At 42.6% G+C, this 23,080-nt stretch overlaps 2 protein-coding genes across 6 annotated transcripts in view; one reads left to right on the top strand and one right to left on the bottom strand.

Moving 5' to 3' along the window:
• LOC109856029 (dorsal root ganglia homeobox protein-like) overlaps window positions 1-23,080 on the bottom strand; it is a 47,084-nt gene that overhangs the window by 20,532 nt on the left and 3,472 nt on the right. The gene's annotated exons all lie outside the window — the stretch shown is intronic.
• Window positions 878-22,027, top strand: LOC109855986. 4 transcript variants are annotated; one of them, XM_020430782.1, is made up of 16 exons: window positions 878-1,070; window positions 9,804-10,045; window positions 10,203-10,828; window positions 10,921-11,666; window positions 13,745-13,985; window positions 15,640-15,694; window positions 16,283-16,564; window positions 16,704-17,021; window positions 18,565-18,980; window positions 19,119-19,331; window positions 19,423-19,779; window positions 19,906-20,020; window positions 20,147-20,550; window positions 20,790-21,011; window positions 21,109-21,451; window positions 21,999-22,027. In XM_020430782.1, exons 2-16 carry the CDS (start codon window positions 9,806-9,808, stop codon window positions 22,005-22,007), a joined length of 4,587 nt encoding a protein of 1,528 aa, XP_020286371.1. In that variant the 5' UTR covers window positions 878-1,070; window positions 9,804-9,805; the 3' UTR covers window positions 22,008-22,027. The 4 variants fall into 4 exon arrangements, with proteins under 4 accessions (XP_020286371.1, XP_020286362.1, XP_020286354.1 ...); XM_020430773.1 differs by having other exon boundaries at window positions 10,251-10,828; window positions 21,109-22,005; XM_020430765.1 differs by having other exon boundaries at window positions 21,109-22,005.

The following is a 23,080-nucleotide window of genomic DNA, read 5'->3' as shown; positions in this document are numbered from 1 at the left end:
ATACCCACTTTTTAACGTGGCCACGTGTATCTTAAATCTATAGAATTATATGTCACGCAAAAATTTAGAATCATTATTCAAAAATTTGAAAAATTATTGTGAAATAAATTATTATTAATTAATAAATTGTGGGACGTTCAACAAATTGTCATTGTAACGATCGATTTGAGATATTTGAATGCGTTGTGAAGAAAAGAGAGTAGGAAAAATCAAACTCCGGTAGCGATTTTCAGCTGAACTGCCAGATGTCGGCTATCAATGCGTTCTGATGGATCCTTTAAGAGATCAAAAGGGACTCTCGAACTACCGTATTTGAATAGAACGAATCTGTTCAAGTAATTGAGCCTTTCGAATGAAAGAAAAAGAAACGTAGTGGCGCGGATATTCTTGGCACGTGCCAAGCGAGGGTGGTTGACAAAGCACTTCTCCGCACTTAGAATTCGTTGTGCCGAATGATTTCTATATATTTTCGAAGTAACAACCGTGTTATTAGCGATTTTACTTAAAGTAACATAAAACATTTTGCTTACTTACGATTGACTAATTATAAGAAATAATAAATAACATCATAGTTTTTGCTTTTTTGATCGTTTTGAATGTATATAAAGACCCAAGAGACACGAGTTTGTGCGATCAGACGATCTCGATACGCCCACCAACACCATTGACATTAAAGATCATTGGATTTCCCGTGTTCACCTGGGACGACTGGAGTGGCCGACGTGGTCAGGTTTGTAGAAGGGGAACCAACAAGGATGGGTGGCAGCAGGAAGAAGGACAGAAAGTCTGGTCTCTCCTGCTTCATGGGTTCACCTAGGGACCCTTTCTACATAAGGCCCCGGCTTTCACCCCACCTCGTCAGTGCAGTGGCGGTCGTTGAAGTGCCACGGTGTGCCACGTTACCGGTACCTCAGTGTTCCATTCGACGTGAGACTCGAAACAGTGCTGACGATCGAAAAGATTGGGCCGAAGTGTGTTATGTGAGACACCGTGCTCTCGAAACAGTGACTCGTTATATCGATTTCCTACATATCGGATGTTTAGCTGAATCTCTTGGTGCTAAAGACACAGTGAGTAAATTGAGTTTGTTCCTTTTCTTCGTCGCGCAGAAAGAGAGAGAGAGAGAGACAGAGAAAGAGAGATTTGTGGGTGCCAACCGGTTTGGCGAGAATTGATGAAGAGGTCGAAGTGCGATTTAAAATTAGTAGGCGACTAGAAGGAGAGGAAAAAATACGAAGAGAATATGAATTTTTGAAACACGCTTACTGTAGCTTGATAAAATTTTCTGTCTAACACTTGTGTAACGTAACGTTATTTCAGAAATCATAGAATCGTTAGTTTTATCTATTTTATATTTCCATTAATTGTATATTTGCCAAATTTACAAACTAATTTCAATAGAACTTTGACGAACTAAGTAATTTTAATTGCGCAACAAAATTTTGTGTGCGTAAGTTAATTATTTAAGATTTTTAATCACAAAAAAACTATTTTAAAATTTTTTCAATTTCATGCAGTGCATTTTGTAACGTCATAAAAAAAAAAAAATCACACTTTGCTTCCCCGTTTACGTCGGAAATCTCACGAACCCTTCTGCGTTCGAGGGAGTAAACGATCGCTTAATTGCTCGACCGTTGTGCTCGCGCTCGCTCATGTCAGACCTCGAAAGTTACCGGTGAAACAATGGCGCCTGCCTGCTTTGCACATTGCGGCTATTATGCGTGGTTAAAAGGGGTGCGACACTATACCCCATTTTTTGCGCACTTTCTTTTCCTCTCTTGCGAATTTCTCTATCTTTCTCTGGTCTGGAATAGGAGCCATTTTTATCTGGCATATTAATCTTGAATGCGCGATTGTTTCGAAAGGTTTCCCAGCGATCCGAATCCCGACGAAAATATCCTCTTATGCAAATCATTCGGCTGCTTCCTCTTCTCTCCGATTTTTACGGATCACTGATCAATATCTTCCCCTGTATGTAAAATGCCGCTCGGAAATTCAACTTCGAGAATACGTTATTCGAGCAAGAAAAGATTTAGAGACGGGTCTGACAGATTGATCGTAAGAAAAAAAAACAGTCTCATGTTAAAAAAGCGTGTTATTAAAAAGTAAAAATAAAAATTTCATAATTCAATCTCTCGAATAGAATATCTTCGTATAATATCAGAGATTTTTTTTATTATCATGTTATAATAAGCTAGCTCCTCACGGCACGGAGAAGATTATATACAGTGAGGTGGCTTCTGAAGTCTCCGGACACGAGCTGACGCTCGCACTTATTTCCGATGCAAAATCGCGAGAGCATCACGCGCGAGAACGTGAGAGAGCAAAATTGTGAGACGTGAGGGGGAGGGGCTCGAAGGGAGGAGATCGGGAGTCGTTGAGTCGGTGTGTCCGGAAAGTGAGAGCCGGGTTTCCTCTCGTCGGTCGACCGGTCGAACAAAGGAGCAAGTGCGCCCTCGAGAGCGATGTTAGAACCTCGTCTAATTGTAAGACAGTTCTTTTTGATCCGAGCGACACGCGGGCCCACGAAATTCAAAGGGAGAAAAGGGCCAGCACGCGTGTGCGCCTCGCGCGCACATCTGCCGACGAAGTGGGGAGATTTCGCAAGACGACGCAAGAGCGGTAGGATAGAACCTAGAAAACGATGGATAAAAGGGAGGGAAAAGGGGAGAGAGGGCAGTCTCGCGGGTCCTATACAAACTTCCCCGAAGTGAGGGTCTACCTCACTCGAGGAGTCTTTTCTCGGGTACGGCGTTCCGCCATTTAAATGCCCCTCGGACGCCGTTGACCAAGACTCGTTTCCTCGTCATTGTTCCTACCTTATTTTCGAGTCTCGTCCTGACTGTCCTTCTGAAGTTTCCTGAAGGATCCGTCATGTGAATGTGTGTGTGTGTGTGTGAGAGACTACGTTGCACACTCGCGCGCGCCGATTCGCGAGTTTCCAGTTTACTCTCCGATCGATCTCTCCGCGTTTTTATTCTCCTCTCGACCGTGGGTCATCCTTCTCGTTTGATGGGTCGGCCAGCCGCGCGCGCTCTTCGTCCGTCGAGTGAATCGTATCTCGAAAATTAGATTCCACTTTGGCTCTCGTCGGCCGGGTCCATCGCGACATATCCAAGATCGACGTCCATAATAGAATACATAATAACGAGCGGAATACATGATGGACCATGAATTCAAATCTGAATAACTCAAGGTGTATCAAAAGCTGATTTATAATTTCTCAAGAGAACTCTTTGCCGGTTACATATGAAAAAATAAGAAATTCTAATAAATAAGAAATGAAACTTCTGACGTTGCAAAAAATTATTTCAGACACAAATATTTCATATAACTACATACATTATTAAGTTTACAAATAATATAAAATTAGTATGTTTTATTCATAGAAAAAATAAGAAAAATAAATTAAATTTACAATAACATTTGAACAAGTATTATTTTTGTAATATAAGGTTTTTTTTAACATATGGTTCTCCTTAAGACTCGATAAATATAATCTGTTTTGCGGTCGAGTACTTTTTTATGTTTTTTATTAAGTTCTCTTCGCATATTTTGCAAATAAAGATTTCAAAAATCCTATTCGGAAATGGCGCATCCTTGCGAATCGGAAAAGCCGCAAACAGCCGTGAGGTCGCATCTTTATGGTGAACGCGCGTGGATCGGGTCTGCTTGGTGGGGAGGGTGCGCGCGACATGGGAATACGCGCGATCACAGGGGGACAGGTGTGCTCCAAATAACACGCGGGTCTGTCTTCCCTTCTCCTGTCGCACAAGACGTGTTTTCTCTTAGACGCACGTCTCCTTCATCCGCGCGCGTTGCCGACCTCCGTTCCCCTAATCTCTCCCTGTCGCTGACGAAGCGAGTAGTAGCCTCTAGGCTTTGGAGTGAATGCGGCTTTGATTGTCGTCGGTTGGGCCCCCGAAAACCACCCTCCGCCTTGCCCCTCGCGCGAGAAGCATTTCGAGAAAATGGCACTAGCAAAATGTGCACCCGGGGTCAATCCAATATAAATCAGAACCGAGTCTTGAGGCTTAGGAAAGAGAGAGAAAGAGAGAGAGAGAGAGGAGAAAGAGAAAGAAGAGAATCAGTATATAGGAAATCAAAATGAGAGGAGGGAGAAACGAAAGATTCGTAAAGAGAGGGGACGATGAATAGAACATTTTCGGGGACCGCTCGCAGCGTATCGGGGTGTTGCTTCGTGTGTACATGCGAGCGCTCGTACGTCCGTGTGTCTGTGATAACGTGAAAAGGAATCAGGTACGGGGGGTTTCCACCTGCCCCTTTCCTTTCCGCTCCTTCATTCGGGGGATCTTCTCCGGTAGGAATTTGGAATAGGAATTTGGTTTCTTCCGAAACTCAGACGGCCGTTATATTTACGGAAGGAGAACTTCTGACGTTGTAAGATTAGGGATTTTGCGCGTTTTATCAGTCTCTCGATATATTCGCAAACAAACTTTATCAGATATCGATGCAGATGGCAGCAATCGGAAGAATGTTCCTTCTTGTTGTTTATCATGTTTGTTTTATTGTTGCCATCTTGTTTTCGCGAAAACATTCTTTCGTCACTTTCTAAACAAGTCTTTTTTTTTTATTGGAGAATAATTGCGGGAATTCAATGCAATTCTCCGCTTTGCGATGTTACGGTATATCACCTCGTTGCAAAAGCTTTTATTGTCGCGCGAAATAAAAGAGTTTATCTCCGGCCATTCAAATAAATCAAGACGATGAGAAAAGTCTTTGGCTTTGGAAACATGTTCGAAGTAATCAAGTAAATCGACTGAGGGGCATAATACGTTCCCTGCGGCACTTCAAATCTCCGTGTGAGCCGACGGAGACACTTTTTGTTCGACGTAAGCGACATTCGGGCGCGCGTGTTTGCATATGTAAGATCGCGCATGATTGTTTGCGCGGACCTGAAAAGAAATCAGGGTTACACACGAGTCTCTCCCAGCTGTCCTCCCCCTTTCCTGTCAGCTCCCAGGATGTCTTGGACAGGAAGCGAGAGAGAGAGAGAGAGAGAGAGAGAGAGAAGGCGAGAGAAAAAAAAGAAAGAGAGATTTCACAGTTTTTTCAGAGTTAAAAAAACGGACGTTTCTTCGAGATTGTATTAAACTTGGATATCATATTACCGATGTGTTTTAAAACACGTTTTATGTTTTTAAGTTTTATTGATAGTTTTACTTTAAAAAATATTTATTTTCTTTCTACTGAAAAAAAAATAATCTGTTTATGTATTTTATGTCATCTGGTTTTATCCAGAAAAAGTTCAAATCCGATCAAAGAAAAGAAAAACTAGGTAAATGTTTTTTAGCGTCCTCTATACAACAGATACAACAGATTAAATATAGTCAGTTGTAAACATATATATATATATATATATATATATATATATATGTATGTATGTGTGTACATATAGGCCCTTCTTTAGGGTTCCCCGTCCGTCTTCCCGAGACTCGTGCTGCTTTTCGGAGTATTTCTAGTTTTCCTCGTGCCGCACCTCGAAAAGAGGGGCGAGTTAGGACCGTTAATGGCATCGTCTTTCTTGTTACGGGCCCGTGAATAATCCGCATTGTGACGGCGGTTTTCGCGCTGCGGCCATCATTAATCTCGTGCAGGCCCGACAACAAGTGATTATAAACGTCACGAAAGGAGAAAGGGCAGAAGATCTTTTCTTGCGCTCCCATTCGCTCGTAGTTCGTCCATTCTTCTTGATCTCCGCGCGTTTGAGATTGACAATGATATTGTGTTCAAGAAAGAATATATTTCAGTAAACTTTGCAGATATATTGAAAGTCAACGAAATGTGAGAAATAAAATGAAACAATTTGTCTAAATACAAAAATTGTAATATAAAACGTAAAAATTATTTCAAAGTTGGATAATATTATGCGGGGTAATTTTTTATGCGACGTATTTCAAGCTTTACGTGACAGAAAATTTAAAAGCTTTCCCGAAGGCTGAGAAGAGGATCCGCTAGAAAAACAGAAGCAGGATTCGCCCCTTGATCAATCTCTCGTGCGCTTCTTTCAATCTTTCTTTCGTGTTCTTTCTTATTAAAAACAGTTTTTATAGTATATATTATGGACGTGAGGGTCCTTGTGTCGACCGTGCTTGCAATCATGTCAAGGTTTCAACCGTCGTTCTATTTTATTCATTTTCCGTGGCACGGAGAAAGGAACGAGGTCGATCCTGCTTCTCGCGTCTTGCGGGAATGATATAAGCAGGGTCGGGACTCGCGGGACGGGTATGAGGCCCCGGGTGTTCTTGTATGTTGCGTCTCTTCTCATTCGTGGGGATCATTCTTGCATTCGCAACGCGACCTCAAACGATGCGACCGATCTCGCACGAACACTTTATAAGTCCATAAAAGGGGCGCAATATGGGGAATCGAGAAGCCGCGAAACAATTCGGTGTCGCAATTCCCCGGCGCTTTGTGCACTTGTCACTGTTCCACGACAATGAAATATAAGTCTGACGGGAAAAAGTTGTCCTTTCAAATATTGTAAACAAAAAAATATTTACTTTTTTTTTTAATTTTTTTGTATATAAATAAATTCTCTCTCTCTCTCTCTTTCTCTTTTCTTTGAAAATTTATTTGTCTGCCAAAAATGGCAGTAAAATTGTTTTAGACTTGTGTTTCTCCATTATCCAGGTTAATATACAAAAGAGTTTGCTCTTTTCAATCGTCCTTTTTAAACGCGAATTATATCGGAGATCAGATTGAACGATAATATTCGCAGGTGAAACACATTGTGGCCTCCAGCTTTGTATGTTTATATCGATTATGCAGTGGGATATCTTTTAAGATTTGCTGCGCTCTTATAATCACAAAAGCGAACCCCCTGGGGGTTTTGGACCTGGTTTAAGTAGCACGGCACGGAACATTCTAATCGAATTTAATCTATTAAATCATAATCACACAGCGAGAGTTATTGTAAGGGAAGAATTTTATATTTGGACACAGTGGTGTGCCGAGAAAATTAACAGATCATTGTATGTATATTTTACACATTGTTTTATTATCACAATAAAAAAATAATTTTTTAATTCAAAACTCAATATCTTATCATTATTTTGTTTTAAATGTAAGAAAAAAGATATTTAGAGTTTATCGTAGTTATTTATACTATTGTGAAAATGAAAATAATAAAATTTTGTTTTATTTAAAAAAAAATTTAAAAAAAAGAAGATGATTTTGTAATAATATATTTATAGCTGTTGATGTTACAGTGTTGATGTATTGATATTTCTTTCATAGAGAAATATGCGTACACACACGCGAAGATTTCATTCAATGAACACATATAGTACAACACAGCAGTTAGAGAGATATTATACAATATAATGTGTAGTTTTACGTCGTGTAGTTGTACACCGGAAACACAGACGGAAACAATGTACGTCGCAGGTGCAGTCTGACTGTCATATTCCGTTTGTTCTGTGCGACGAAGTAATTATGCAGACGAATGCCTTTTGTCACCATTGCATTTACTCACTTATTCAAAGAGGTCACGACAAACATACTGAAAGTTAGGATTTCTGCATATCATTTCGCGTAACACGACTCGTCACTCACGTCACTTGAGAACGTACCTGTAAGATCTCCATAAATTCGTTAAGACATGACTTTGCGCCTTTAATTATTTTTCCAAAGCCTCAAAAATCAACGTTGGATCCGGGCTTTTGAAATTGATATATTTGTATATTATAAATTCTTATTTGCAAATTAAATAAATGTGTAAATTTAATTATCTTATATTCGATCTCTGTATATATAGTTTTCCAAATATATATAAGAAAGAAGATTCTTCGAAAAAAAGTTACTACCCTCTAGACGGTACGTTAAAATATTAGGCGCGAGAAAACTCATAGACATCATAAGATAACCATCATCTTCACCGCATATCGGGGTTGCACCTAGCGCTGGACTCGGCAATACCAGATGGGACCCACCACGCGTTTCGCCACCATATGGGCAGGTGCCCAGACCGTTTTACGAGCGCGTAGAATAATGGAGATGATGGTGTCGCGACAGACAGACATTCGCATACATACATACATACGTAGAAAACGTCCTCGAGAAATGCACACGCGAGCGCACGCGAAAAAAAAAAAAGAGCAGAATGGGAGAGAAGGCGCGCGCGTGCGCACAGCATGGCAACAGCCTGTATGCAAATGAATGCATTTTTATACCTAGCTAGTACAATGCGTCGCACCCCCCCTCGACGAACCGTTAAAAATGAAAACCTGCTGCTGCTACTAGTGGTACCGCCGTTTTTTTTTTTTTACACATATTGTATTGTTCAAGACACAAGTTTATTCGTGCGATTTTCACGAATGAAATTTCTCTCGCCATTAAGCTCGAGATAAGACATGATGATCTTTTATCCAAACGTGCACACAAAATGTCTTTTTCTCTATTTTATATTAAAAAAATAGAAAATCGAGGAAAGTAATAAAAGAGTTTAGAGCAATAAATAAAAAAAAAAGTAATATGAAGATAGAGTTAACATGTATTTAAACTGAACAAAAAGAAGTTTTTTGAGTTTACTAATTCTTCATCTTCGAAGTAAAATTTAACAATGTCTTTTTTTTCAAATTAAATTCGTCAGAGTACAATTTACACCAACAATTGTGAAGTTTTAAGATATTTTCGCAAAAAACTTTTTGAACTGAATAAATCGTGATATTCGCTAAAATATTGGCCGTTCGACTTAGAGCGGCTAGGTTGAGCGAGTACTGTATGCTCAAAGAAAAAGACCTCGAAATCACAGTTCGCAAACGACGGTAAACCTATATTCGTGCAGGCTAATCGAATCAGCGATTTTGCGAGTCAGCGAGTGCATGCACAGCGACAACAACCATACGGGATCGAAACGAAACGAGACGACAATTCAGCTCGTTCGCTCGATCGCGTCCTTTTTTTTCTATCCGTTATATATTCACGCCCTCTTTCTTTCCGCTCAGTGACGAAATTACGTCCCGCGAAGTGAACGAAAGAAAGAGGTATTGGGCGCTGGTTTTTTTTTAAGGACCGTTTATGGGATCGTTAAACACGGTGTCTAGGCAAGTGCTAACTCGTGAAACCCTCTCTCCTCTCAGGTGTATCGCGCGTCTTTCACCTGTTTCGCTATTTCCCTTATGTCACGACAGGTGCGCGTTTCTCTGTCTCCTTCTCATTCTCTCAATTTCGTCGCGAAGGTTTCCTGTCACGTTTCATGTCGTGCACTTCTTTCCCTACGTAATTAAGCGCAAGCGATCACAACCGGACTTCAACCGGACACTATAAACACAAGACCGTCGCCTTATCTGAGACACGGTTAAAAACTCAACGACTTTCCCATTCATACGTTCCACTGCGCTTTGTCCGCTCTCGTAAACACGTGTGTTGCTAATAAATAACAGTCCGATCACTTTTTTATGAAAGAAATAACTAGATTAAATAAAAAAGACTTTAATGAAATGTTGCGTGATAAATTGCGCGGTACGGAAGGAAACGACAACGTGTTGGGGTGAGAGTAATTATTTCGTAGTTTTGTGGTTTCCAGAAGAATTAGTGTCTACTTTGAAACAGGTGGCTGTGGAATTTACGTTTAAAATTCTATTACCTTTTAATTTTTAATTCTTTGTACGTGAAATTAGTTAGAAGAATACGTCGTAAATTTTACATACGTACGTATGTATAACGTATCGTTAATTGTATCGTTAATTTTAATCGTTTTTGAGAGAGAGAACGTCCATTGGTCCTAATAGCGACTGAATAAACAATTCGTATAATTTGTCTTCTTTGTCTCTGCGTAGGAATGCTGAAGTGGACGGTCTCGAGATCGTTGTCGGCGACCAGTTCAACGCCCCACGGTCCGCCTACCTTGAGCAAGGCACCCCGCCGACCGTTTCGAGACTTGTCCAACACACCGCCAACCTCGGCTAGCTGCCGTACCAGGCAAGTATCAACTCAGAATGTGTCGAACACGGCCAGGACGACGCCGGCTCGGAGACGAAGGTGTAGAAGTCAGGGAACCGACCTGAGAACGTACTTTCAGGTAACGGTACAAGCGCAACTCTTCAAAAAGCACGCGCAGCTTGAAATTATAATAAAAATAACAAGCAAATAATATGTGTACGCGGTTTCCTTGATGGCTACGTAAGAATATCAATTTTCTTTTTTGATACAATAAAATTTATCGATGCATTTTATAGACTACGAAACCACACTTGAGGTCCAGTAAACGTCAGTCTATGTCACAGGGAACGGAGAATTCCCCGGCTTCGGAAAGTTACTATCAGAGCACGCCGAGAGTGGACACCGACATCGGACCGCTCACGTATTATCCGCCCGGGAGCAAGTGCTCGACCGCGCTGACACTGCCGACGGATCCAGCGCTCTTCATGAACAGTCGCGCCAAGCACTTCCAAAGCGAGAACGAACTGCCGCAGAATGTGGTCAACGAGGCGCGCGCGAATCTGCAGTCACACGTTTCCGATTTTTTCCAGCAGATCTCGATGGCGACCAGTCCCGAGGACGTGATGGAGGCGGGATCGGTGCCCTTTGGCGCGAAGACCAAGGTCTTTTCCTCACGAAACAGCGAGCAAAAAACACGGCCGGTGAAAACGCCGTACTTGCCGAAGCTGGCGAGGATCACGAAGATTCACGCGCGATGCCGGACACCCTATCACACTAAGCTCGCTCAAGCGATCAGTCCCTTCAAGCCGAAAGCGGCTCAAGGACAGACGCCGCTCCTTGGCAAACTGTCGAATCTCACAATAGATCAGGACCTGCCGAAGTACGAAAATATGGACAACACTGTGACCGAAGTGCTTCACAGGTGAGAATAATTAAATAAAATAACGTAATTGAAAAATTGATGATGAAAAATAAGGCAATTTATAAATTTCCGTGAACATTTTTTACATGTAGAGAACAAGAGGTCAACTTTGGTAGCAAAACCGTGGCGCAAATTCTTCTGGGTGACGCCGAGGAAAGAAATAAGGTCTTGGAGGGAACGTCGGATTCAAAAATGACGGACCATATATACGAGACTATTGCCGAGCAGGATGAGATAATAGAAGCGTCACCGGCGCGAAACGACAGTTCTATATCGTCGGTCAGTCAACTTTTGGAAGATCCGTCTCCGGTGTCTTGGGCGTTCGCATCGCCGCTGAACGATCTGGAAGGCGAGTTCACGTTAAAGAGACAACGGGGCATTCGCCGAAAACGTCCGCGAAAAGATGGCGACAAAGAGGTCGATGGCAAACGAGCTAAGAGAACATGCAGTCCTTTGACGAAAGAGGATCAGAATACGTTGATGGAAGCAATCAATCCGAACGTCAAGAAATTGGCGTTGGAGACGGATCTGGATTCGACCTTGGACGAGAAACACGTGCCGCCCACGAAGATATCCTTTTGCGGTGTTGAGGAACGCAAGGATAAAGACGTCAGCAGAAAGACCAGTTCCTGGGACCTCGACAGCCCCAAGTCGTCCGTAACGGATAGCTCGAAATCATTCGTCACTTCGATGTCGACAACACCGGAAGTTCCTTTGGTTGCGACTGTCAGAAGATGCTTGAAGTTCAGCCCCGAGTTTGAACCACCGACAAGATCCAATTGTCACGGATCAATCGAAATTGAATGCTCCCTCGTGGCGGAACACATACACGTTCGTGGTAAGTTTATACATTTGTTTGATATACATGCCAATAAACGAAAAGACAATCAATAACACTTCTATGAGAATTATATATTTTTTAATTAAAAAAAAATTTTCTCACAATTACTAGCAGAAATTAATTCTTCGAGAATTTTGATTCGATTAACTTCATTCCTAAGTTTATCTATTTTTCGAAATAAAATGAGTTTTATTTGTTCAACGTGTGAATACTGATTATAAAATCAACTAACCTGTTTAATATCTCTTGAATATTTATTTAATTTGCATAGTTGTCAAAGAAAAAAAGCTATTTTTTATTTTATATTTATATAAGACTGCTCGTTATCTTCGTCTTCTCGTACACTCCTGAAGTTTCGCGGCCACGGGACATGCGCCAGTTACGTGTTGCGAGAGGGGGTTGCCTCGAGTGCGCTCGGCACCCCGCGTTTGACACCATACTGTGCCAGTAACCCACAGACCTTACCGGCGACTCGATTCCGGTTAGTAGACTTGCAGACATCGATCATCGTCGTGTTGTTCTTGCGTAAACAATCTCGATCCTTCGTTCGTTCTCAACTAGATTCCTTCCCACCGACTCCGTCCCGTTGTTCTTTCTCTCGTATTCCAGTTAGCGCGAGACCGCGTCGCATACGGTCGTCGGCGCGTCGCTCGTTGACGCAATCCCGCAGGATCGGTCTTCGATTCGCGGGAGCCACTTTGCAAGCCCCGTGTGTGTGTGTCTCATTTTGAAGGTTCTCGCGCACGAGGAATACGGATTCTCTCGATAGTGTGTCGATGAGTAAGGTGAAGAGCAACTTATCTCAAATGAGAACGAACTCGTGCCGACTTGCGCTGTGCCACTTTTCGGTGTGTGTATAAACATTTTTCTTTAAAAAAAACTACATCTGATCTTTGCCAATTGGCTTATTTCTCGGGCAAAAGTTATCGTTCAAAGAGAAACTCGTGCGGTTCTTGAAAGGAAGACTTTATCCTATTCAAAAAATGTTTGTATTTATATTTTGATATGAAACACGAAGCACGGTGTTACGGTTGTGATGATCGCTAAAAAGTGGATCACGCGATGCGAATTCTCGGCATGGATGGAGCTAGTGGCGAATGCCGCAGCGGTCAGGCGCCCTCGAGCACAAGTAGTGCGTGCCGCGGTATAGTCAGCCGCACGAGCGGAGACCCGGAGCATCAATTCTCTCTTTCTGTCTTTCTCTCTCACTCTCTCTCTCTCTCTCTCCGGGATTTCTCTTATCCGCATACAAAGTGCCGCGTAATACGAAAAGTTATTTAAAAAAAAAGGTAAAAGTAATAAAAAGTTACGAATCTCGCGAAGCCGAGAAAAAAAAAACATTACCGTGAAAAATTGGAACAAGTTCATTGTTGAGGAACAAACGTACCGGAACTTATGAGAGAGCAAATTGGCAACAAAAACACGCTCCATGTGCTGCGCAGTTTATTGCTGTGCACGTGTTCAAGTATTGAAGAGAACGCACACTATTAGACACACTATTAATAATCTTGACGTATTCCTCTTCAAAAATCCTTACTCAAAAGAATCTAACACACGTCATTACAAAGAATTAATATCGTAATGGAGGTATTACCCGAGATTAAAAAATCTAATTGCTTTTTATTCGTTTTTTTTTTTTTTTTTTTATCGTTTCGCTTTTTTACCACAAGCTTTCGTTTGCACAATTTCGTTCGTATGGCAGATAAAAATGGAACAAGTGGAATGCGAAAGTAAAGTAAAAAAGCGGTAGGCCAAAGGTCGTATAACAGTTTGTCAATTGTTCCAGTGTTATCGGATAGTCGCTCTTTTCTATCTTGCAAGTGAAATAAGATATCGAAATATTTTCCTCAGCATGTTCCACTTTAGTGCAACATGTTTTTGATGACTTAAACGGGCGATTTTGTAAGCCAAAATATTTGTTTTAACAAATCCATTTTGATTAATTTTTCTAATCGTTTGTTAGATTTTAGGATTTATTTTTCTCCCACGAAGTTGAATAAACATTCTGTATTTTCACAATAAATTCTCTTTGAATGAGACATTTTTCTGTCATAATTTATCGTTTTCTCACACAGTGATAAGGTGCAAGGACCTGAGGCGGGCGTACGAGGGGCCGGTGCACGCGTATGTCAAGGCGAGTCTGAAGAACAACTGCGGCGAAGGTGTCGTCAAGAGAACCGCGGTTCACCGGGCCACACCGAATCCGGTGTTTCGCGAGACTCTGATACTACCCTGTCCGACATACAATAGTCACTGCACCGGTCACAAACCCACGTCCCTGGACATTGCCGTCTGGCACCGGGATCGTCGCGCGAGGTGAGCATGCTCCGCGAAGTAACAGCAGGGTGGAAAGAGAGAGGAGTGTTTATATACGACTCCGGAGTGCTGGAAAATACTCTGACGTGGATTAAATCCGTAAATCCTGTCTGAACCCGACGAATGAACGCGATAAAAGTTTCAAGTTTGACGTCTCGCGTTCGTCTATCAAGTTCTTGACCACCGGTGCGTCTCGACAGTTTATTACGAAAAAAGTTATTGAGATTTATTTTAATAATTGTGCAAAAAAAAGATAATAACATAGGAAATTAATTAATTAAAAACTTAATTAAACAAAATGTATAAGATAGAGAATCGGTCATTCTTCATTTAAAAAATTTGAGAAAAACAAATGTGTGTGTAATGCGGAAATTTAAATTAAATTTTCTTGCAATTTTAACGTAAATTTTAGAACACGATTGAGAGAAGCTTAGACCGTAATTTGTTTCTCCACAATAATAGTCAAACGGTAGAGAGGCGGGAAATTGACCTCCGTCCGCGCGGAGAATCGAGCGCGTTTAATTCACCCCGATAGAAACTCGTAAATGATACATCGTTAACTCGCGAGGTTTAACAAGCACGTGATGCTTCGTACCGTGCACGAGATAGAGATCTCTCAAAGTATGCCAGGTCGGCACGGCAGCGTGGGAAAGGCACGTAAAATTCGTAAAGCGAGCACGAAACCCGCGCGAAATTTATGGGAAACGGACTAATGAATTTATTACTCTTGCATTTTTCCAATCCTCGTTTGCCCCCCCGGCGTTGGCCTCTGTAAATCCACGTTTGTACTTATACCCGCCGGGCAATCGTTTATCTACGACTACTTTTACGTTTATTTTTACGTGTGCACACATCGATGCGCGAGAAAGCGCGTGTGTCCTCCTCGTTCAATATTCGATCGACGAGAGATGTAGTACTTTTTCACCCCGCGTCGACCTTGGCTTGTTTATAATGCGAATTGTCCAATCGAAGCAGTCTCGGTCTAATTTTAAGGTGCTCGATATTTTGTCATCTCAAATAAACACCGTTCTGAATAAGCTTCTTTAAAAATTGAACGAGAATACGCTACCTCACACTTTTTTTTTTTTAGTTTTTATGCGCAAAGTATTTTTTAGTATATTTTTCTGCTCTGATTCTTAAACAATTATTCGGGATGTAAATTAGCTACTTTGTTATAAGTTACGTAAATCCAAGAGAATTTTTTTTTTTAAATTTACATATACACAAAAAACATACTTTATTACGAACTCTGACTTATCTTATCAATTCACTTTTGTGATAGATTGATTAGGAGAATTGGGGAAAATTTAAGCAATGCAGAGCAATTCTGAGCAGCGCATCTTCCCGATCGGTGGTGGTCCATTCGAATATCCGAACTAATTTCTGGCATCCTGGTTCCCCTTTCGCGGGGAGGGGAATCGATTCCCCGGGATCATGCGCACTATGTTTGCACCACGTGCATCCGTAACCCCTCTTTCACCCTCTTTACTCCTCGTACGTAGTGCGCGAGACGGTCACGCATATACACTACGTCACTTAGCAGTATTGGTTCATACAATATGTGTGTACGTGTGTGTATATACGAACGTGTCTGCTTACGGCTTTACCCCGAAAGATGGAAATTTATGTATATTTCTCTTTACGTCTGTTTCAGACGTAGCGAGCTACTGGGCTGCATGACTCTACCTCTGCCACTGTCTCAGGATAAGGTGAATATCATGAAATTTGAAGTGTCTATTCGAGACGCTCGATCGAGCTCTATGTTCGGCGAGTGATTACCGTCGAGTATATCGCGCGGAATATGTTTGACAAACTTTTTTGCCGTATAAAAATCGTCGATCTATAAGAAGTATAATCTTGTTCTAAATCATCAAAAAAAAAAAAAACCAACATTTTTTCTCCGGCTAGGATAGTATGTCAAAACATTAAACATTTATTCGAAGGAGTCCCGATGGAGACGCGCGGCGCTAGCCATTCATATACGTACGTTCACTGAAAAAGTAAAAGTTTGTACGTTCACGTATATTTAGTGTCGTCTGGCAAGTTTTTGCTATGAATAATTGATACAAGCTGGTCTTCTACCGAAAAAAACTCAGAGAATTTATTTGGAACAGTCAATTGAAATATTGTTTTTAATTCGCTACTAAAAAGAATTGATGAGATGCGCTTCATCGTAAATTATAATTTGGCTAAAATTAATTCCTGAATAATATACAGATAAATAAAAAAAAAAAAATACAAACGCTTGTTGTATCACAATAGGAAGTATTAAATGTAAGGAAATTGTTTTTTTGTAGGAAGCGACATGGCATCCTCTAGAAGCCGGATCTGTTCGAAACACGAGCACTCCTTTCGGAAGCGTACCTCAGGATTGCGCCGTGTCGCCGCCATTATCCAAAGACGGCGAGCCAGATAACAACAACTCAGGGACGGACGATCTGACGTATCTGAGGCATCTGGAGCTCGAGCCGCTCGATCCTCTGACTGGTCTACCTTTGCACCCGGGTTTCACCGCGAAAGGCGGCAGAACCCCCTGTACTATCACGAGAAGGCTGATAAGACAAACCTTGGCCAATCAGGTGCGTTTATCTTAAATTGAAATAAAAACATTGCGGAAGATTAAAAGAATCACTAAATGCTTTCGCTTTTGATTTCCAATAAAATTGTCCAGTTTACAAGCTGTTATTTAATTTTTCTGTGTTAACTCTTGTCATACAGATCCCATGGGGATTTTCATTATCGTGGGGCAGACCGCCCCGAGTGGAACGCGTGGACCCTGGAAGTCCGGCGGAACGTTCTGGCCTACGACCGGGCGATCACGTGGTTTTCGTCGAGACGACGAACGTCGTGACGAGACCGCGGGACGAGATCTTGGGCCTCATCCAGGCCGCCACAAATCAACTGGTTCTAGAAGTGTATCGTAAAGGTGGCGTTAACTCGTCCAACACTCATCACAGGCCTAGTTCGGTCAATACTACTCTACAGCATTCCGTTGTCGGCTCCACCAGCCAGCATGCGGTCACATTCAACGCCGAGGTCGGTACCGGCGTCCTCGTGTGAAAACGTTGCTAGTAACGCGAGATATATCGAGTTGACATAAGTATATATGTTGCGGGAAGAAATTTTCGTGTTATCAGAATACAATATTGATCGGAACCAAGAATTGCATCGGTCAATTGATCGCGACACGAGAAAATAATATCGCAAGATATATGATTCTCGAATTATTTTCAGTATCGTAGAAGAAGTATATATATTTTTTTATATATCGATATATGCTGCTATAAATTGCGTCGTCTCTAAGATTAATGCTTTAGATGTAAATCTCGTATAGATTTGCGAAACGGATGTGTGAGATAATGTTTTCTCATTGAAAACTACTACTGATATTGTTTTAATAAGTCTTGTTTCAGGGAGAAATGTGTGATAGTAGATACAGCTTGAGAAACGAATGATATAGCGATGCAAAGTTTAATACTTGTAAAGAACGTCTTTTATTATACTTTTAATAATCTGGATAAAATATTAATTTTGAACTTTATTCGATTTTTGTCTCAAAACGTTGAAAATTATTCGCAAATACTAATATTATTAAATTGGAATCGCAATATACTTTTTTTTGTGTTTATAAAAATTGATCGAGAAAAAATTTTATATTTTTTTATAAGAAGCTTTCATTTTAGCGAGAATATGCGAATTTGTTGAGCGCGTTATCAGTGCGTGCGTTATTCAGAGCTTATTTTTCGTTTTTTTTTTTTTGCCAAGAGGAGAGTGCGGAAAAAGCGTCACACACACCACACACCACACACCACACACTACACACACACACACACACACTCAAGTGTACATTTGTTTTCTTTTGTTTCTCCTCTTCATTTCTCTTGTATTTTTAATCGCAGCGAGCGTGTAGTGTATAGCGCGCGTGTCTCTCGCGTGAGAGATGCCGTTTAAGTTATAATGCGGTTATTACGTTTTTGTACCTTGATCAGGTTGCTCTTTTTTGTTGTCAACAAGTTTTGTTTCTAACCACGCATTATCGTTTATTTATTACACCTCTTCACCATCCACATCCTTTGTGATTTTTCACACAACCGCTGCATATTTTTATATATAAGTTTGTTCGTTTAAGAAAATCATCGATCCTTCGATCTCTCACATCATCTTTGACATATAACTTTCATATATTCACACTGAAAACTTAACTGAAAAAATTCAATCTCACACCCTCATTTTAAGTTCCTTCGAGTTTTAATCAAAAGCGATTTTTTTCTGTTTCCACACTTTCCAACTACTTACTTGTTCATCTCGTACGATGCAAATCGTATCGATCGAATAACACATACCATTATCTTCATGCATTATTGCGCTATCATTATTTCATGCTGCAAACTGCACATTATCTTATAAACAAACAGAAAATCGCTAGCTATTATTATTTAAAACGGCGATAAGTATATAGATACGAGGATTTCCAGAACATTTTTAACTCCAATACGAACATTCGTTTTTAAATCGAGATTTCCTATAAAAAAAAAAAAAAAAAAATTACTGAAGATTCTTTCGCGATTCACTCGAGCAGATCTTCCCGAGTCTGCCGCCCGACGCGCCGCCCGAGGAGGAGCTGAACGTGCGCGAGACCAGATACTGGGGAATTCTGAAGAACGGCCACACGCGTTTTATGGTACCGCTGAGCGAGCGACGGGACGTGCTGTCGGCGGCGGACTACCTGATTCTGTTCCAGAATCTGGACGAGCTGCTCAAACTGTCCGAGGAGATCAGGGACGAGGGCGGCGGTGTCGACAGCTATCTCTGCAGAGTTCCTAAAATCACAGCTGCCTACCGAAGATACCTCAGTGGCCTACAACGTGCCTGTTGCCTTTTGGTTGCTCTAAGACGAAACGCGGCCTTCGCCAAACTGGTCTGCGAACCCGCCGTGCCGCACAAACGACGTCCCGATCTCACCGGAGTACTGCTCGTGCCTTTGGAGCACTACAGGTTGGCACCACGATATCACATCTCTTAAACCACGATCGCGCTTCTTTTCACAAAAAATGTCACTCGTTACTACGTTCTCGCTAGTACCGGAAAAGCGAAAACCGTACTGTTTTTGTAGCAAATTCTGCGTGCTTCCAGAGAGATGACGAGATTGCTGGGCCAGGCGTCTCCGCGGAATTGTCAACAAGCGAGGGACTTGGCTCAGGGTTACAGAGAAGCCACGGCTAACGCCGGTGTCATGGAACCGCCGCGAGACACCGGCAGACCGTTACTGAGCTTGCAAGAGGTCGAATCTCGACTGGTTTTCGCGAGATGCAACCCGTTTACTTTAGCGATGCCTGGAAGGCAATGGTAAATATCAAAAACATCGTTTTTATTAATTCTCCAGAATTTGGATGTGTTTCTCGACTTTTACACAGAAGAATAAAAATGTGCGTTTCAGGCTGTTCGGCGGCGCTCTCGCTAAAGTTGAGGGTCGAGCGCGCCTGCAACCCTCTTGGGCGCTTCTTCTAACCGATCTTCTGGTATTTGCGCGAGTTTCGCGAGACCGCGTGCTGTTTGTCACCGAGGAACCTTTGCGACTGTCCAATATCGCCGAGGCGTGTTTCACCGTGCGCAAAAGACCGACGGAGTTTCGGCTGCAGGTCGCCATAAATCCGAACGCGGAGAACGGCCTCGCCGAGACGGTGAACAGCGGCGGTTGCAGCCCGCACAGTCGAACCCGAAGACGCGTTCTCGTTCTGCGAGCACCCACCCCGGAGCTCAAAGCCGTTTGGCACAATCTTCTTCAACGGCAAATGTGAGTGGTGAACACTTGGCGCGGATAACACGCGTGTGTGTGTCTCGCGGGATTTCTTGGCGCAATGTCGGGAGGGGGGATAGATAAAGTTAGTATTCATGCGTGTCAATTTTCATTGTATTCTAGCATCTATGTGAATACAGGCTGTGGCTTGAACCTATTGGATCAGGACAGTCCCGAAGAAATTCCGATCGGCGGTAGCAATTTCGCCGCGATTAAAGAACCCAGAGAATGTTTACAGGTGAGCAACAACAAAATACTGAACGAACAACGATTCGATCGACAGATCGTCTTCTCTGCGACGACTTGGTTTTTTAATAATGTAATTTAATTTTTTTTCAACGTCGAAATATCAATGTGATGACAGACGACGAGAGAGTCTCAGCAACCCGAAGACGAGGAAAAGAAGTCGCAGTCCGGCGAGAGTCTAGACACGATCCTGAAGAACTCTCAAGAAAACAATCATCTGGCTCAGTGGGTACGCAATTCGCATCAGATCCCTCCACCGGATCATGAGGGCTCTCTCGAGGAGTGGACGGTCGAGGAATTAGCCGCCAGATCTCCCCGGGAGAGTAACAGCAGATCGACAAGTCAGGACACTGCGACGGAGGAAGTCGTCGCGGCGAACTCTGACGTGGAACAACAGAGCACCGCGTCGAGCGCAAGTCTGAGTACCGTCAAGTCGAATAGCGTGACGCGAAAAAACGGCAGTCATGTGTCTTCGAAAGAGAATTCGACGAGCTCCATTAGCATTTGTCGTAGATGCCACAGGTAAAATTTACTTGACAAGAGCAGTATTTATTTTATAATATTTACTTTACTTTATTTGCTCGTTAACGAGGAAAAAATCCTTTGATACAAAAAAAAAAGAATAAATACATAAAAAATATAACAAAAAATATTTGTAACTACGCGCAAGCGGATTTTATTATCTATACAGTCAAAACTTAAGTTGTTCTTGAAATTTTGAATAATTGTAAGAAATTGTAATAAAATAATTTACTGCGCAGATCGGGGTGTCCTACGCCACCGTTGCAGAGAGATCCGTTTTCTCCGTTGCCTCCGAGAATTTCGGTTCTTCCACCGACCCCCGATCTTTGCACGAGACACAGACTGCGAAACGGTCTGCACGACAGTCCGGGACGTAACAGTCCCAGTTACGCGTTTCCGGACGGCAATACCGAAGACGGGAGCGAGGACGATCTCGATTGTGACGGGGAACCTCCTTACAGGTGCAATGAACGATCGCAAGTAACAATACTTCAAAAGTAGCAGTAATTTTCATTAAAAAATCACTTTTCCACATTTCTAACAATTGCTTTCGCGTAGAGCCTTAAGAAGATTTGGCACAATGAGCAGTCTGGATCAGGACGACGATCTGGACGAGCAAGGGGATGACGATAACCGGGACGTGGAGTCGCCACCGGTAGGTTTGAGAGCATGGACCGCGCGAGCGAGCAGCTACGTTGTCAGCAAAATGGCTTTGCTGGAACAGCTTAGCGAAAACGTCGGCGGTTACCTTCTTCAACCGCCGGTACCTCCTGAACGAACCGAGTTCTCGCTGGACCCAAATGACGAAGAAGGCACTACGTCGGGAGCGACTTCCGGTGACGACATATGGGGCACCCCGACGTCCGGAGGTCCGGACGACGAGAGCTTCACCGCGAACTCGGTAATAATATTTGCGACCACGACACACGTAATAATACACGCATTCAAAAGCACTAAGCTGGAGATTTGTAAGTCGTTACAAATGTGCGTTGCACATAAATTTAACGATCGCTTGATATAGATATTATTAGTTTTTAATTTTTAAAAGCTTGCTTGTGAAAGTATATATCTTTGGAAGCGAGATTCACCAAATAGCACTCCGTGTGTGAATGTAAAAAGTATGAGTACGTCCTATAAGTCTCTAAAATGGTTTGTTGTAGTTTGATGCACAATATATGTAACACAACAATGATAATTGTTTAAGAAACCCGGTTAAAAAAAAATTCCACCTTAATAATCGAGTTTTACACCTCAATTTCACGAGGTTGTTATTATAAAATAATTTTTAAAAATTCGCTCCGCTTTGCCAAGATCAGCCTCGTGTACCTAAATATATACATACGTATCCACGATATAAAAAACTGCAACGTAACAAGAGATAGCTTAAGTAAGCTTCGCACGCCTGCCTGCATGACAACGCCTTGCCTTCTGTTTTTCTGTTTGCGAAGAATCACTAGCGAGCTGTGACTGACTTTCCTAGCCGCCGCCGAACGGCTGCAGCACCAGCGGCGCCGGAATTGCCGCCGGCGAGGACAACTACGGCCTAAATCTGTCGGTTGAGGACGACGCCGATCAAGAGTCAGAGAACGAGGACTGCACGTTACCCGAACTGAGTATGGATCAGTTGTTGGGCGGAGGCGGTAGTCTAAGTTCGCTGCGCTGCTTCCTGGGTAGGAAGCGACTGGAACCGCTGCCGGAAGAAGAGGATTCGCCAGGCAGCGGTAAGCACCAAGTCGGGTGGTGGTGACAGAGGTTTCAAACGACGTCCAAGTCGAGCGTCGGTGCGAGTACGGAGGAGCGCGACCGAGTCTTCGCGAAACTGAATCAGGAAGACGAGGAGTTTCGTCGGAAGATCGTCGATTTGCATCGCAAATTATCCGACGTGGACGCGGATGTGAGCGGCGCGTCGCAATCGGACGCGACCGGATCGCCTGGCTCCAAGAGCTTTAGGGAAGCCGAACGTCTGAGGGAGTTGGAAGCGGTCGCGAGAAGAGCTGAAGAGACCAGCTCGCGCAACGCCGAGGAGGAGATGAATGCCGCTAGGAGACGGGAGAGAATGATCAGTAGGGAAGATTCCGACGAAAAGAGCGAGAAAAGATACGGAAGACGGACTGAACAACTGAGAAGATCAAAGAGAATGGAAGAAGATTCCGACGATCAGACCGGAACGACCAGTCCGTCCAGCACGAGCGAAACAAATTTTCTGAACAGACTGAGGCTGAAGAGACGAAGCATGAAATTGCTGAGTTTTCTCAGCGGAAAAGCGGCGGACAGATCGCAGGAGGAAAGGGCAGCGCGTCTGTTAAGAATGTACATGCCGGAGAAAGGCGGTCCCAGAACGACGCAGAACACGATTTCGATTCATCATACGTCGAGAGATCGGCGTTTCTGGAAACTGCGCAATCGAAGACGAACTAGTTCCGCGTAAAATTCAAAAGAGTCGTCGCACTCGTAAATTGTCAGACGTTCAGATATAAAGAAACTTTAAAGAAACAAAATAATCTTAACAGGTACGCATTGCGAGAAATTG

The sequence above is a fragment of the Pseudomyrmex gracilis genome, unplaced genomic scaffold (assembly GCF_002006095.1).
Source record: "Pseudomyrmex gracilis isolate BER0280 unplaced genomic scaffold, ASM200609v1 scaffold_4, whole genome shotgun sequence".
Lineage (NCBI taxonomy): Eukaryota > Metazoa > Arthropoda > Insecta > Hymenoptera > Formicidae > Pseudomyrmex > Pseudomyrmex gracilis.
The sequence above is the reverse complement of the archived record's forward strand: the minus strand, read 5'-3'. Positions and strand labels throughout refer to the sequence as shown.

Coding starts and splice junctions, on each gene's coding strand:
- LOC109855986 (XM_020430765.1), top strand. CDS start 9,806: ATGCTGAAGTGGACGGTCTCGAGATCGTTGTCGGCGACCAGTTCAACG. Junction 13,986..15,639: donor CACCGGGATCGTCGCGCGAG/GTGAGCATGCTC, acceptor CGTCTGTTTCAG/ACGTAGCGAGCTACTGGGCT. Junction 18,981..19,118: donor GTGCCTTTGGAGCACTACAG/GTTGGCACCACG, acceptor GCGTGCTTCCAG/AGAGATGACGAGATTGCTGG.